At 40.8% G+C, this 15,174-nt stretch overlaps 1 protein-coding gene across 1 annotated transcript in view; it reads left to right on the forward strand.

Moving 5' to 3' along the window:
* Positions 1–15,174, forward strand: part of GRIN3A (glutamate ionotropic receptor NMDA type subunit 3A) — a 138,467-nt gene that overhangs the window by 79,729 nt on the left and 43,564 nt on the right. Inside the window, exon 4 of the mRNA XM_036433158.2 lies at positions 11,862–12,007. Coding sequence (XP_036289051.1) covers positions 11,862–12,007 — 146 coding nt within the window. The remainder of the gene's footprint in view (positions 1–11,861; positions 12,008–15,174) is intronic.

Genomic DNA, 15,174 nt, shown 5'->3' on the forward strand with positions numbered 1-15,174 from the left:
TCCAATGCAGAAGTTGCTTTCCTCAATAGACAGACTGCTTCATAGAATACTCAAAAACACTCCTCTTGGCTTCTTTTCCTCTTCTCTCTGACTTCTGAGGTTCATGGATGACAGGGAAAGTATCTCGATCATCTTTGTATTTTCAGAACCTGGTACAGATCTGGCACTTGATCAGCATGAGTTGGGGGAAAGAAGAAAGATCTCTGAGTCTTGTTTCACATGAGAAAACTTGTGTTTGATCTTGTCTCTGCTACGGGACTGGGCTTGGTGATCCTGGACGACGTACTGAAACTTGATGCATCAAATTTTCACCTAAGAAACAGAAATGAAAATTAAAATACCCACTTATAGCCCTGCCCTTAAGCAATTATGAGATGATGTGTATACATTACCTGAGCACAGTGATTGGCCTGTACCAATGTTCAGTAATGATTTGTTCAGTCTGTTGTAGAATTGTAGATGACCATAATCCCAGTGTACAGATGACAGGCTGAATGAAGGACAGATAATACCTAATATAGGGGCTGAGGACCCGCTCTAGTTATTTTGCTCATACTTCTAACAATAGGCCACGACCAAATGCGTTCTTGGTTTCTCCGGCAAGAATTATAGCCAACAATAACGGCATTCAGGATTTATGCTTTGACATACATCTTGAAAATGAAGCCTGTGACCATTTTTAAATGGGAATTCTCAGAAGAAGCCCAGAAGTATTACGAGGGAATATGAAATTCATTTGTATAATTTACAGACTTAAACTAACCCTCCAGGCAAGTGGCATTAATTTTAAAATCTGAAAGGAAAACAACACACACACACACACACACACACTGAACTTATTGTGCCCCTCATTATCAGAATAATAAATCAGCCGGCAAGTTATGCTCTGTACCTAGAGTCTGCAGAAGGATATGAAGAACAATGAACACAATTTCATCCTCAGAAAATGTGTGATTAAGATGAAAACACTGCAGTAAAACCAAGAAAGGAAGTGTGTTCACTGTTAAGTGCCCAGTTAGGATCCTGGCCTCCCTGTCAAAGTAGCCTCCTCACCTGACTTTCTATCTCCTCATCCCATTTTTTTTCTTTATTTTTTTCTCATTTTCCCCCTCTTCTTTAATTTATCACTGTCGGTAACTATCTGGCTTGCCTTTTGTTAGTTGTTTTTCTCCACAGGGGTAGAGACCTTTTCTATGTTATTCATAGGGATTATTAAGTGATACACAGGATATTAAATATATATGTACTGAATTGATGGGAACTTTGTTCTTAAATCTATTATCTGACCCAGAGATCCTAACACGTAGGTGGCAGACAAGACCAAATCAGAGACATGCATGCTTGAAATCTTTCAGCCAGAAATCATTCATTTCTTCTTCCATGATCTTCTTTCTATGAATTAATATAGTTCCAAAAATATTAATGAGGCACTTTGATGGTTTCTAAAACAGTTCAAAGAAACTCATATTCCCTTTAGAACTACATTCAGTAAACAGTTACCTGCACCACACTGGGATTAGTGAAATAATGAAAATGTGGCCTGGCCTGCATGGCTCAATGGTTGAGTGTCGACTATGAACCAGGAGGTCACAGTTCGATTCCCAGTCAGGGCACATGCCTGAGTTGTGTGCTCAGTCCCCAGTGGGGCTGTGCAAGAGGCAGCTGATCAAGGATTCTCTCTCATTATTGATGTTTCTATCTCTCTCTACCTCTCCCTTTCTCTCTGAAATTGAATATATATATATATATATATATATATATATATATATATATATATATATATATATTTTAATGTGTACAAGGGAGAGGTGACACCCATAAGTATAGTTCTCTCTTTCTGGGGAAAATCTAAAAGGAGACAGGACAGTATAAACCTGGATTTTAAAGGAGGAATAAGAAGGACCAACATAATTGGGAACCCCAGGCAGAGGTAATAAATACCCTATGAAAATTGGGTCAAATGTCCTGAGCACTAGGCTAAGAGACAGAAGGTCTTCATTAAATTTCTGGGCTTTCATTTATAGTTGTTACCACTGTATCCGTTACATGTTAGTACAGTAATATCACTTAACCAACAGCCACAAAACATTGGTGGCATACAACAAAAAGCATCTATGTAGCTCAAATACTTGTCAGGTTTAGTTGACCTAGTCTGGGCTCACTATATTGGGGGTCAGCTGGTTGTTGGCTTCAGTACTTGCTGGGCTGAGGTGGCTCTGCTCCACGTGGTTCCTCTTCCAGCAGCCTAATCCAGGCACATCCTTCCATGGTGATAGGACAAGTAGAAATGTACATGCTCTTTTCCAAAACTGCTTATGTCTTGTTGGCCAGCATTCGAGTAACAAAAGGAAGTCCCCTGGCCAGGACCAGAGTTAACAGGGAGGGCACTCAAGGTCACATGGCAAAGGATGGGCATCAGAAAGGGAAGAATTGGACCCATTAACCCAATCAATCAACTGTACCCACTTAATCTCTCTAGAGTTTGGTTTCTTACTCTATAAGTGGAAAACACAATCCCTCCATCTTTTTTATTTTTTAATTACACTGGACATTCAATATTATTTTATATTAGTTTCTGTTGTATAGCCTAGTTGTTAGGCATATATATAATTTATGAACTGGTATGTACCCTCAATAATTCTAGGACCACCTGTCATCATACATAGCTATTACCATATTATTGGCTATATTCCTTAGATTGTATTTTATATGCCTATTTTGTAACTACCGATTTGGACTTCTTAATCCCTTCCCCTTTTTCACCCAGTTTCTCAAATCTCCTCCCATCTGGTCATTCTCATCTATGAATTTAACAATTTCATAGATTATTGGAAGGAAATGTATAGAAGGTGTTTGGAAGTTCTTTAGCTGAAAAAAACATAGACCAAGTTATTATGGAAATCTAAGAGATGGGTGTCACTCTATGGTTTGCCTTTCATCTAGCCCCGTGGTTTGCAAACTGCGGCTCGCGAGCCACATGCGGCATGTGTGGCTCTTCCACAAAATATCACAGCCTGGGCAAGTCTATTTTGAAGAAGTGGCGTTAGAAGAAGTTTAAGTTTTAAAAAATTTGGCTCTCAAAAGAAATTTCAATCGTTGTACTGTTGATATTTGGCTCTGTTGACTAATGAGTTTGCCAACCACTGAGCTAGCCATACATTTAGACAAAACATTAGTTCCTTAGATAAAACATTAGCCTCCCACAAGGCTAGTTCATTTTCCAGGCTATAATAAAAAAAATACAAAATAATCTAATATAAAATAATATTGAACGTAAACTGTAATTGAAAAATAAAATTTTAAAAATAACTTCCAGTTACAGTTACTTTTTTATACCAGTGAGACACACTTAACTTCTTTTAAAAAAAAATAAATAAAGTAAAAAAGAAAGCACACTTTAAAAAGTTAGTATAAATTAATTAATGTCATGAGTTTTTAGGTTCTTTGTCAACTTTCACTTTTTCCTTCTCTACACTGTAGGAGTATTTCCAGTTTGCACCAAGCCAGGTTCTGCATATGAATAATAAACTCATTTCATGCTTCTGGTTTGTTTGCTGTGAGGATTACTCAAGATAGTGGAATCAGAACTTCCATGCAGGTTAAGTTCCAGAGGCAGCACACAAGTTCAATATGTGAAATGGGGGGATGGCACAGTTCCACTCAGTTGTCTCATCTTAGCCAAATTGCTTAATCTTGCTGATCCTCATTTTTCTCCACTGCAAACTTTATGAATCATTGCGCCTTGTTCTTTTATTGTTGCTGCATGAAAATTTTCTCAAATTTGCAAAAGAAGGAGAAAGAAAATGCCTTTTTAACTCAGCTGACTGCTGCCCTCCGATGCTTGGCTCACAAAGCAAAATGCTGCTTTAGTTGTGCTGCTCTTGTGATTCATTTACAGGAGCAAATGTGCTGAACAGAAAGGAAAGATAAGCAAACACACAGCTCAGCTGTAAACCGGGAGATGGTCTCCAGTGGAAAAGCTGGGACAATGCTACAGGCAAGCTGCCCTGGGGGAGGGGCCGGAGGCGTCACCTCCTCCTGGATGCATTGATTCAGAGTAGGTGCTTGACTCTTTGAGAGCCCCTCATCATGGCACCATCACTGATCCCCTGAGCACTCCACAGCAGAGGCAGGTGGCAAATAAAATTATTAGATACAGCCCAACTCACTCCCAAAGGCTAGCCTCAGAGAAAAATAAAGCAAGAGGAAAGGAGTTCTCTTCTTAACTGTTATTCAGTAGTTCGTCTTCCTGTTTGTGTGATTTTTTTTTTTTCTTTTTAAAGAAAATGGTAACCCTGACCAATTTGGCTCAGTGGATAGAGCTTCGGCCTGCAGACTGAAGGGTCCCAGGTTCAGTTCCGGTCAGGGGCATGTATCTTGGTTGAGGGCACATTCCCAGTGGGAGGTGTGCAGGAGGCGGCTAATCTATGTTTCTCTCTCATCGATGTTTCTAGCTCTCTATCCTTCTCCCTTCCTCTCTGTAAAAAAAATAATAAAATATTTTTAAATGGTATATTCTTTTTTTAAAATATATTTTTATTGATTTCAGAAAGGGAAAGACAGAAACATCATTGATTGGCTGCTTCCTGCATGACCCACACTAGGGATCGAGGCTACAACCCAAGCATGTGCCCCAAGTGGGAATTGTGACCTCCCAGTTCATAAGTCAATGCTCAACCACTGAGCCATGCTGGCTGGGCCTGTGATGTTTTCCTTTAGTACCTTCTCTAAGAAGCTGGCTTCCTGGCATCCAAGCTGTTGGGTTACCGACCTTTAGGCTAAACCTCCTACTGTTCTTTTGCACCCAACCTACCCAAAATGAAAGCCACATTCCCCAGGTCATGCTTCAATAGTTAATTCCTCCGAATCATATAATTAAATAAAAACTGGCATTAAAACTTGTTTCTCAGCCACAAGGATCGGGTAGTGTTGGGCCAAAAAAGCTTGCATCACTAGACTGGAGCTCAACTTGTAGCTATTTTCATCCATTTGCATTTAATCAGCCCATAATTGCTGACTCTAGTTCAGGCGAGGTCCTTCCTGCCCGCTCAGTCGGCGAGGACGGTACTGTTGGCGAGGAGCAGCAACTAAAGGAGAAGTTTGGGTTCCATGGGCCACATTTTTCACCTTGAAGTTTTGGGTTGGATAGTAAGTCAATTATATAGACAAAAGTTTTATTCTGATGCCGTGGGCTTAAAGGAATCCTCCCTTTTTCCATAAGAAGTGTCTGTGCTGGCCTCAGGGACCTGGCTCAGACCCCAACTCTGCTATTTACAGTGTATTCACAGCTTCAGAGGGATCATGGTTCTAAAATAATTGCATTCCCATCATAGTTAACTTTGAAAATCCCAGTAAGACAATACCTTACAGGGGGTTGGATTCTAGAGTCAGCTGATAGGTATGTATCACCACTGGCTCCGGCAGCCTGGGTTGAAGAGACTGGGGGGAACTGTTTTATGTCTCTGAGCTTCATTTCCCCATCCGTGAACGGAGCTATTAACGGAACCTACCTCATAGGGGCGTAGGAAGTCTGAAATGACATGATGAATGTGCAGGGCCATGCATGACATCAGCACAATAAATCATAGACACCAGCATTAACAGATCGTTTGGAGCTAATTAAGCTCCCTTGATTGGCCGTGGGGATGTGGGTACAATGGCTGAACTTTTTCAATTTTGTGGATGAGGGGCCTGAGTCAGTGTCACAGCAGTTAAAGGAGTAGCTGATAAAGCAAATAATGTTTATGCTGTGTACTATAGTGGTCAAGAACATAAACAATGGAGCCACACAGGCTGCTCAGTTCTGTCATTTACCAGTTCCATACGCTTAGACCAGTTGGTTGTTTGCTTTGTGCCTCTGGATTCTTGTCTATAAAATATATGTAATGATAGGATCTGCCTCATAAGATTATTGTAAGAATTTAAAAAAGGTAATGTGTCTAAAGCATTTAAACAATGCTTGGCACATGGTGGGCCACATTGTCATCATCACTAGCATTGTGATTATTATTATTCCCTGGGTCTTGACTTGAAAGCATCACTAGTGTTGGTGGTATCAGTAGTGAAATAACTAGTCTGACATAGAGGGCAGAAATGGGCTGAGCACTACAAGATCAGTCAACAGGAAATGGGATTTGAAGGGGAAGTTGAGGAAGACGATGGGAAAGGTCTCGGTGAACTGAAGAGGATAGGCTGCTCTGAATGAGTGGAATAAGACGTTGGGACCAGGGCCAGAGAAGAAGCAAAACAAAATGACTTACATGGAAAACAAAATGAGGAAACAAAGACATAGAACATTAATAACAGAATAGTGATAATTCCTCTGTAGAAAGTCTGTAATTCTTTGAGTTGCTCTCTGTAGTGTCTAAGGGACAGACACTAAAAAGGGCATGATCATGGACCCTCCCTTTGTATAATATTACTATGCATGAGATACAGGGCCATTTTATGGATGTCGCTAAGCAAATTTAGTTCAAGAAATTACTTTTTGGGAAAAGAAATTAAGAATGGAAACTTGTGGTTTCATAAAGAGTAGATTGGGAAATGTTGAACAGAACATACTATAAAGAGAAAATAAAAAACAATTATTTTTATCAGCTATATTCATTTAGGGAGGAGATTATACATTCCACAGGACTAGATCTAGGGTTGAGTGAGGGTTTTTCAAGCTCACTTTTGCATTATTTGTGTGATCTGAGTAAGTCCTTTCTTTACCTTTCTCATCGTGGGCCTAAATCTGGAGTTTGACAAAATTCAGAGCCCTCCTATATGACTTTTGGCTGAGCAATTTATGGTGAGATATTTAAACACAAGCCTTAGTTTCTTGTGTCAAAGTTACAGATGATAATAAATACCTCATAGATTGTTATGAGACATATTAGATAATCCATGTTAAGGTTTTTGCACAATGCCTAACACATAGGAAGCACTTAATAAATAGAAGCTCCCTAATTATCTATAATAATAAAAGCATAATATGCTAATTAGACCAGACAGCTGAACAACCTTCCGGACATCATTCCAGATGTCCTTCTGGATGAAGCCACAACAGTAGGGACTAAGGCAGAGGCAGTTAGGGGTGATCAGGCAGGCTGGCGAGCAGTTAGGGGCACCAGGCAGGCAGGCAGAGGCGGTTAGGGGTGATCAGGCAGGCTGGTGAATGGTTAAAGGTGATCAGGTAGGCAGGCAGGTGAGTGGTTAGGAGTCAGCAGTCCTGGATTGTGAGAGGGATGTCCAACTGCTGGTTTAGGCCTGATACAGGCCAGGCTGAGGGACACCCCCCCTCTGCCCCTCCCCCATGCATTAATTTCGTGCACCAGGCCTCTAGTTATCTATATAAAAATAAATGAATTGACTAAATGGTCTTCAGCATCTGCAGCTACTAACGTCTCCTCTAGCCTCAATTCTGTATTTTTCACAGCCTCCCCAACTTTGACATCTCTCTTCAGGTTCAGCCTCCACCTGTGACCCAGGTAGAAAGAACAAAGAAGAAATAAGATGACAGTGAGGCAATAGAGTGTAAAGATGTGGTGATGCGGACACGGGAAGAAGGATTAGGGCTCAGTCCTCCTACAACCGCCCTGAGACTGTTGGATATTGAGCCCAAGCACTTGGCCCCCACGGGATACAGGATGAATGTGTTTGTTATAGGGAGCGTGGTCAATCCCCCTGGCTCATTTTTTACCTTTAATGAATAGAACACAGAAACTATCAGACTGCTTGTGCCTGGTGAATGGAATAATATGCATGAATGAGTTTTGTAAACAGCGCAGGTCAAATGTTGCTGTTTCTGCTGCTGTTGCTATAACTGATAAACGCCTTCTTAAAAAACCCAAAGGATATGGGCTCTTTACCTACTTTCTTTAAGCTGGCACTGCTGTTTGGATTAAATTTACTATTAGGCATGAGGAATGTCTATCTTATCTACAGCTTCTCAAAGAAAAAGAATCCTTCCCAAAGGCTGTATAAACTAGAGATTAGTAATACAAGTTCTCAGGTTTCTGGATTCAGTTCCTTGATTTGCCACTTTCTGGTTATGTGTGCCTTGGGCAAGAAAGTTGCTTTAACTTCAAGCTTCAATTACCCCTTCTTTAAAATGGGAATAATGCCCTGGCTGATGCGCTCAGTGGTTAGAGCATCAGACTGCACACAGAAGGGCTACAAGTTTGATGCCCCTTCAAGGGCATGTACCTGGGTTGCAGGTTCAATTCCCTGACCATGGTCGGGACGCATCTGGGAGGTAACCAATTGATGTGTGTCTCTCACTCGATGTTTCACTCTCTCTCTCTCTCCTCTCCTTTTCCTCTTCCCTCCTCCCTTCCACTCCCTCTGAAAATCATTGGGGGGAAAATATCCTCAAATGAGGATTAACAAAAAATAAAATAGGGATAATGATTATATGTACACAAAAGGATGCTGTGAAAATTAAAGGCAGTGATGAATAATTTAAGACTTTGGCCTAGTGCCTGGAATGGAGGTATCCTGTAAGTGTTGGCTATTACCATTATTAAAATAATAGAAGAAATAATATAGACAGTGTTATCTACAAATATAGGTAATATTTTCTATCTCTAACAAAGTCCTCATCAAAAGGATGAGTAGTGGAGGAAAGTGGCAAAGAAAAGGATGCCATGAAGCAAGTCCTCTACATTGAATCTGTGTATTATGGCCATTTCTCAAAATCCTCCAGCCTGTGGAGGCTGCTGCAACACCCCCAGCCCCTGGGATCGAAAATTCAATTTAAAATTAGTCCAAGCATCATACTAATGCTTCTATTTGAAGTGTTGTAACCAGAGCTTTCCTATTACTGATCCTAGAAAGAAAGGAAGTACTGAGTAGTCAGGACCTCCTACTGGAGGACTGAATACTCCACGTGGTTGTAAGGAGATATGTGGTCATACTAAAGCCTAAATCTGGGCAGTGCCAGGAAGCCTGCAGAGATGTATCAGACCTACTCTGTTCATTCACCCTCCAAGGTGGCATCTCTTCAGTGAGCAATGGGGTTTTTTAATAGGAACATTTGAAATATAAGAGTCAAGGAAATAATTAGATCAATATTGTCTATACCAGGGGCTGGAAAATATTCTCTGTTTGCAACAGATAGTAAATATTTTAGGTGTTGTGAAACCAGATAGTCTCTTTTCTGCCCACTCAGCTCTGCGGTTGTAGTGTGAAAGCAGCCGTAGACAACATGTAAGTGAATGGGCGCAGCCGTGTGCCAGTAACTCTTGATTTACAAAACAGGTGGCTGGCTCGATTGGTCTGTGGGGCATAGTTTGCTGAGCCTTAGTCTATACAAGGGACTTAATGCAATGACTCAAGTTGTCAAAATGACCCGGGCTAAAGCTCAGATAAATCAAACATGATGTCAAAGTGTGTGTTGCCTAGAGATTAGCTGACCTAACACACGGAACTTCAGAAACAAAAATGAAGAGAGAGACAATAAAATGCTTAAGTTGAAATGGACAAACTTAGCTTCTGTAGAAGAAAATAAGAGTAACATGGAAAAAAAATTACAACATAAATGACTCAGTAATTCACATTGGAAACTGGGTAGGGCTCTGAATTCACAGCCTTATTTTTCTGTATTCTAAGGCAGCAATCTTCAATCATTGTGCCACAGCATTTTTAAAACATGTAATATCTGACTATTTAGTCAGGGGCACTGACCTCTTTTCCCTTAGATTATTAAATTTAAAAAAAAAATGACATCGGCCAAAAAAACAATAGCCATCCAGTGTGAATGAATCAAAATATTTTTATCATTTCAGCAATATTATATATATATATATATATATATATATATATATATATATATATAATGTGCTGCAGAATTTCAGTGATTAATTTGTGTGTCATGAGATGAAAAAGGTTCTAATGTTCACAACATGATTAATAACTCAGCAAACACACATTTCTGTTAGCTAGTGTGCCCCAGATATTCCTGTGTAATTATCAATAGTAATGCTTTTTAAAGAAGTGGTTATGGTTCAGTGGTTGAGCATCGACCTATGAACCTGGAAGTCACAGTTCAATTCTAGGTCAGGGCACATGCCTGGGTTGTGGACTTGATCCCCAGTGGGGGGCATGCAGGAGGCAGCCAATGGTTCTCTCTCATCATTGATGTTTCTATCTTGCTCTACCTCTTTCTCCTCTCTGAAATCAATAAAAATAAAATTTTTAAATGGCCCTTTCTAACCAATTTGAAAGGGCATTGTACTAAGTCCAGTGATACATTCCACTTATTATTTAAGTATAAATCTCAGATAAATACAAATGTAAACCTTAAGTGAGTATATTCAATATTAGGGTTGTTTTGTAATCTGGAGCATCACAATTACCTTGGGCGTAGGCGGTTGATTCTTTCTAGCGTTTGCTTCTGTTTTGTGTTGAGCCCATTTGTCTGCTTTCTGTAAAATGTCTAGCTGACTCTCTCTGTGTGGGCGCTCTGTGAAGAGTTCAGTATCCCATTAATTCTGAACAATTCACATACAAATAGGTAGTTTAACCTCACATATTTCCCCAAGGCCTGCAGAGGTTGGCGCAAATATAAACAGACTTGGAAGAGCTGGTGAAATTTTTATCTGAGACTTTAAAGAAATTCTTTTCTCTCTGGGACTTTCTGACAGTGGCTGTAATCCAGCTCAAGTGTTTCAGCTCTGTGTATACTTGTATCTTCCCTCCTTGATTCAAGCTCTCTGACATCCCTGGCTGTTGGAATTGCACACCACATAGATACACAGGGTGGCTGATGCTAGCCGATCGGGTTGCATCAATTGCTTCTTAGATCCCTTTTCTGATTCTATTATTCTGTGACTGCTGAGCAGCCCATTGTTATTGTTTTTTTTCCATTAGAAGCTCATACAGAGACATTTTTAGAGAACATACTGTTTTGAATGAATTAAGATAAAAATTAAAGCAAAAATACTTTTAAGGGGAAAGATAACATGAAGTGTGACAGAAATATACTAGTAATTTTGTGTTAATAATGGCAACCAATATTTCTCAAGCATCTACTATGTTCCAAGCACTGTATGTATTGCATAATTATGATGATGATGGTGATGATGATGCCAGAAATAGCAGCTATATGTTCAGGACTTATGACCACACAAATGAGGGAGGCATGGACCCTGCCCTCCTAAAAACTTATGAGCCAGCAGGAAAAGCAGACATTGAACCAATAATTTCAAGTGTTAGCTACTCTGTGGAATTTCAGGGTACAGTGAGAGTCAGGCAGACTTCTCTGAAGAGTGACTTTAAGGACTAGCTACACAAAGGGAAAGTAGGATTAAGTTCCTATGGCATCTTGCCAGCGTTATAATGAAATGATATTGAATGAAATAGTACCCTTTGAGGACCTATTGTATAGCATAAAGGCAGATGAACATAAAAGAGATACAGTCAACTGCTTTGGATCAGATACACAGTATTCCAAAGTTTTAAGTTGGTCTTTGTCTAGTTCTAACCAAGGAGGAGCACAATTTATTACCTTAACCACGTAGTATTTTTGTCTGATATGCAGTTCATAATAACTAGATTTTTTTTCTACATGCCAGTTTATACAACTTCTAAAAAATTTTCATGAGTTCTCAATATAAAGCAGAAAATTGTTTTTGTATTTTCTGTTTATTGTTTCCATCTCTTTGCTTCTGAAGGTAGGACAATTACTGATGTGAAAGCTGGGATACGAATGAGCATCTCCCTCCTATGTGTGCATATTTCCATATGCATATGTATGCCTGTGTGTATGGGCATAAAATTCTACATTATTAGATTTCAAAGAGTGATGGGAAAAGAGAATTTTGAAAACAATTCTAAGACGCATTTATATTAAAGACATTTCTCTTTCTCCTTCCTAGCTCCATCATCCATCCCAGGGCTTCCGCTTTGGAACTGTCCGGGAAAGCAGTGCTGAAGATTATGTGAGGCAAAGCTTCCCCGAAATGCATGAGTACATGAGAAGGTACAATGTACCAGCCACCCCCGATGGCGTGGAGTATCTGAAGTGAGTGTCAGCCTCTTGGGGCCAAAACGTTCTCACTGAGGCAGTGTTTTGTTGTTGTGGTTGTTGTTTTAAATGACAGTTCAATATACCCACTGGGTGTTCAGTAATACCTCACACTGTGTGAGATCCAGGAGACAGTATGGAACAGTTTGCATTTAATTATGGGGACTAAGATTACTACTTACCTGCCTAGTCCCAAGTTAGCTCAGAGTGCCAGTAGGGTCATTAGTGGAGCAGATGGTGGAGGAAGCAAATGTTGGCTTGACTTCACTTGAGAAAACAATGGTGCAGAAATTATAAAACACTCAGAGAATGTGGCCAGAAGATAAAGTGTCCCAAAGTACCCATTTCCTTCACAGTGAATCTCTAAGCCCATGGGCTCTCTCCTCTTTTCACAAGGAAGAAGGATGTATCCTAGAGTTTTCCTGTAGATAGGAAGTAAGATAAAAAGCAATGATCCCGTGCCTGCATCCTTCCCATCAGAATCTGTGAGAAGCAATCAAGAGCAATGCCATTGCCAAGGCAGATTACTAGAGCCTGTAATTCAGTGAGGCAGAATGCAAAGGAGGGTGAGTAGGGATGGATCCGCTCATCTAGTCGGCCTGGAAGAGGGGAAGGAATGGCTCCCAACAAGGAGTCCTCTCCCTCCTGCCTAATGGTCCCAGGACAATGACAGATAGTCAATCCTCCAATCCCTAGAATTGCATAGCATCAGGAAACTGGTTTTTCTATGGTTGACCACAATAATCTTCCCAAATTCTTTCTCTTTTTAAGAAAAAAGGAAAGTAAATAACTTCATGGGACAGAATGGCTGGCTCTGTGTTTCTCAAGACCCCTAGTAATAGGCCTCTAAAATAATCTTATGGACTTAATTTTTTTTAATATTTTATTGATTTTTTTATAGAGAGGAAAGGAAAGGGATAGAGAGTTAGAAACATCAGTGACAGAGAAACATCGATCAGCTGCCTCCTGCACACCCTCTACTGAGGAGGTGCCTGCAACCAAAGTGCACGCCCTTGATCTGAATCAAACCTGGGACCCTTCAGTCCACAGGCCGACGCTCTATCCACTGAGCCAAACTGGGCAGGGCAATCTTATGGACTTTAAACTAGAGTCTAGAGAGGAAGCCCAGTGCTCTCAAATTTGTATTGTTATATATGATGCTCAAATACTATGAAATGGTACTTTTAATTTTGCAAAAACAGTAGAGTCTGTCTAAGGCACAGAATTAAGTGCTTCCTGGCCTCCCTGTTCCTCTTCTGTATTCCATTCTTTGGGCAAACTTGTGGCTGAGAGAGAGAATAAGATGCCAGGGAGATAATAGTGGCTTCCAGCTAGGTATCACTGGCTGACAAACCAGGTTCTCCTGGCACAAACGGGTGTGATGGGCCACTGGTGCTCTCCCCAGCTCCACCTCACTCAGGGCATTCATTTATTCTGGAAGCTTCGCCTGAGAAGGCCCCAGTGCTCAGAGTTGACTCCACTCCAGCCTGGAGAGAAAAAATAGGTAGAAAAGCAGGTGTATATGAAGAAATTGAAGCCCAGAATGAGCAGCTTTCCCATGGTAATAGCAAGTGGCAGTCTCAGGACTAGAATCACGTCTCTGGAATCCAGCCACTACTGTAGGCTGGTTTAGGAACCATAACAGAGAAGTAGGTCCTGGATGCTCAAAGAGTAGTCCGTGTTCCAGCAGCATCCGTGTTCCATTAGCACCTGGGGGATGTGAGAAATGCACGACCTCAGGACCCAGCCCAGAATCTGCTGGACAGTCTCAGAGTCCAAGACTGTCTTTCTCTTTAACAAGCTCCTGCAGTGACTCACTGATTGAAGTAAAATTGGGCTTCTAATATCTGGGCTTCTGTCTCCACTGTGGCCTAGTCACTGCCTAAGCTCTGAGCCACCACTCCAAGCAACTACAGTCCTCATGTTACCTCCTGATATCCCAGAGCCCTGGCCTGCAAGGCACAACCCATGGAATCCTCTGTACAAGAAAGGTTCCTCCTGTGTTAAACCTGTCCCTCCCTCTCTTATCAAAATTCCCCTGGGCTTAGTCCTACTCACTGAGGGCCCTGCTTTCTGAGATGATGCTTTTCTAAGAAAGTAATCCCTATTTCAAGTGTCTATTTCTCTTAGTATGTTTATATATGACTGTTTTGTGTTTTATGTATTATGAAATGAATGTTCAAAAAGAGCACGAGTCTATAATGAGAGAAACAACTAGAGACTCTACCAACAATAAGGATGATCCAGCCACACTAGAAGCTGCTTATCCCCGCCTCACACCTAACCACTTCCTCACCAGTGGCTCAGGGCCCCATGAGAGTCTGTGAACTGATTGCTTCTTGCCTCCCTATGTAATAGAGACCTGTCATAGCTAGCCATACTTTGCAGTCTGAAATCAGTAATTATTTAAGGATACCACTGAGAACGGACCTCATGAATTACTTGTTAGGAAAACTGAACCCCAATTTTTATTGCAACTGTAAATGTTTGCAGAGTATTGGTAAATGGTTGCTCTGTGGCTCCCAAGGTAAATTCTGCTAACATAGTGGTAAAACTTTGGAGAAATGACTTTCAATTCCACTTTTTTATTTTATTGCCAAGATTCCATTACAGATCCTCATCATCAGTTCCTAGGAGAACCCTTTTTGGCACTTCCCACCGCTGTAGAGCTAGAGGTGTTCTTCATTTGGGGTAAAGTTAAACATGGGCCTCACTGTAACTTAAATCCAACACCCCGAGGACAAGGGGATGGGTTGTGAATTGATGATTTTACTTCCTGGAAAAGTAAAAGGAGGAAGCAATGGTCATTGGCACCAAGAAGGAACTTGGCCTACTTAACATCTGTCCATGTGTGCCCCAAACAAGGCCATCTGTGTAAAGATGTACATCCTGCCCAATGATGAATCTTAGAGTCTAGGACTGTCTCTCTCTTTCTCTTGATGGTCCCTGGCCATGTTCTCTGTATTGAATTCCAACAGCCTCATTTTTGGCTCTAAATGAGAAATGAGTCAGCCCAGATGGGGCAGAGATGAGTTGTTTTTGCCCAGCTGTTTGGACAACCTTGGGAGTCAGAAAGTCTTCCTTAGATGGATATATGTCCACATCTTTCCAAAAAGGATATGGAGACTGAAAACAAGAGTCATTGCATACAACGTAACAGTTCT

The sequence above is a fragment of the Pipistrellus kuhlii genome, unplaced genomic scaffold (genome assembly GCF_014108245.1).
Source record: "Pipistrellus kuhlii isolate mPipKuh1 unplaced genomic scaffold, mPipKuh1.p scaffold_m20_p_12, whole genome shotgun sequence".
Classification (NCBI taxonomy): Eukaryota; Metazoa; Chordata; class Mammalia; order Chiroptera; family Vespertilionidae; genus Pipistrellus; species Pipistrellus kuhlii.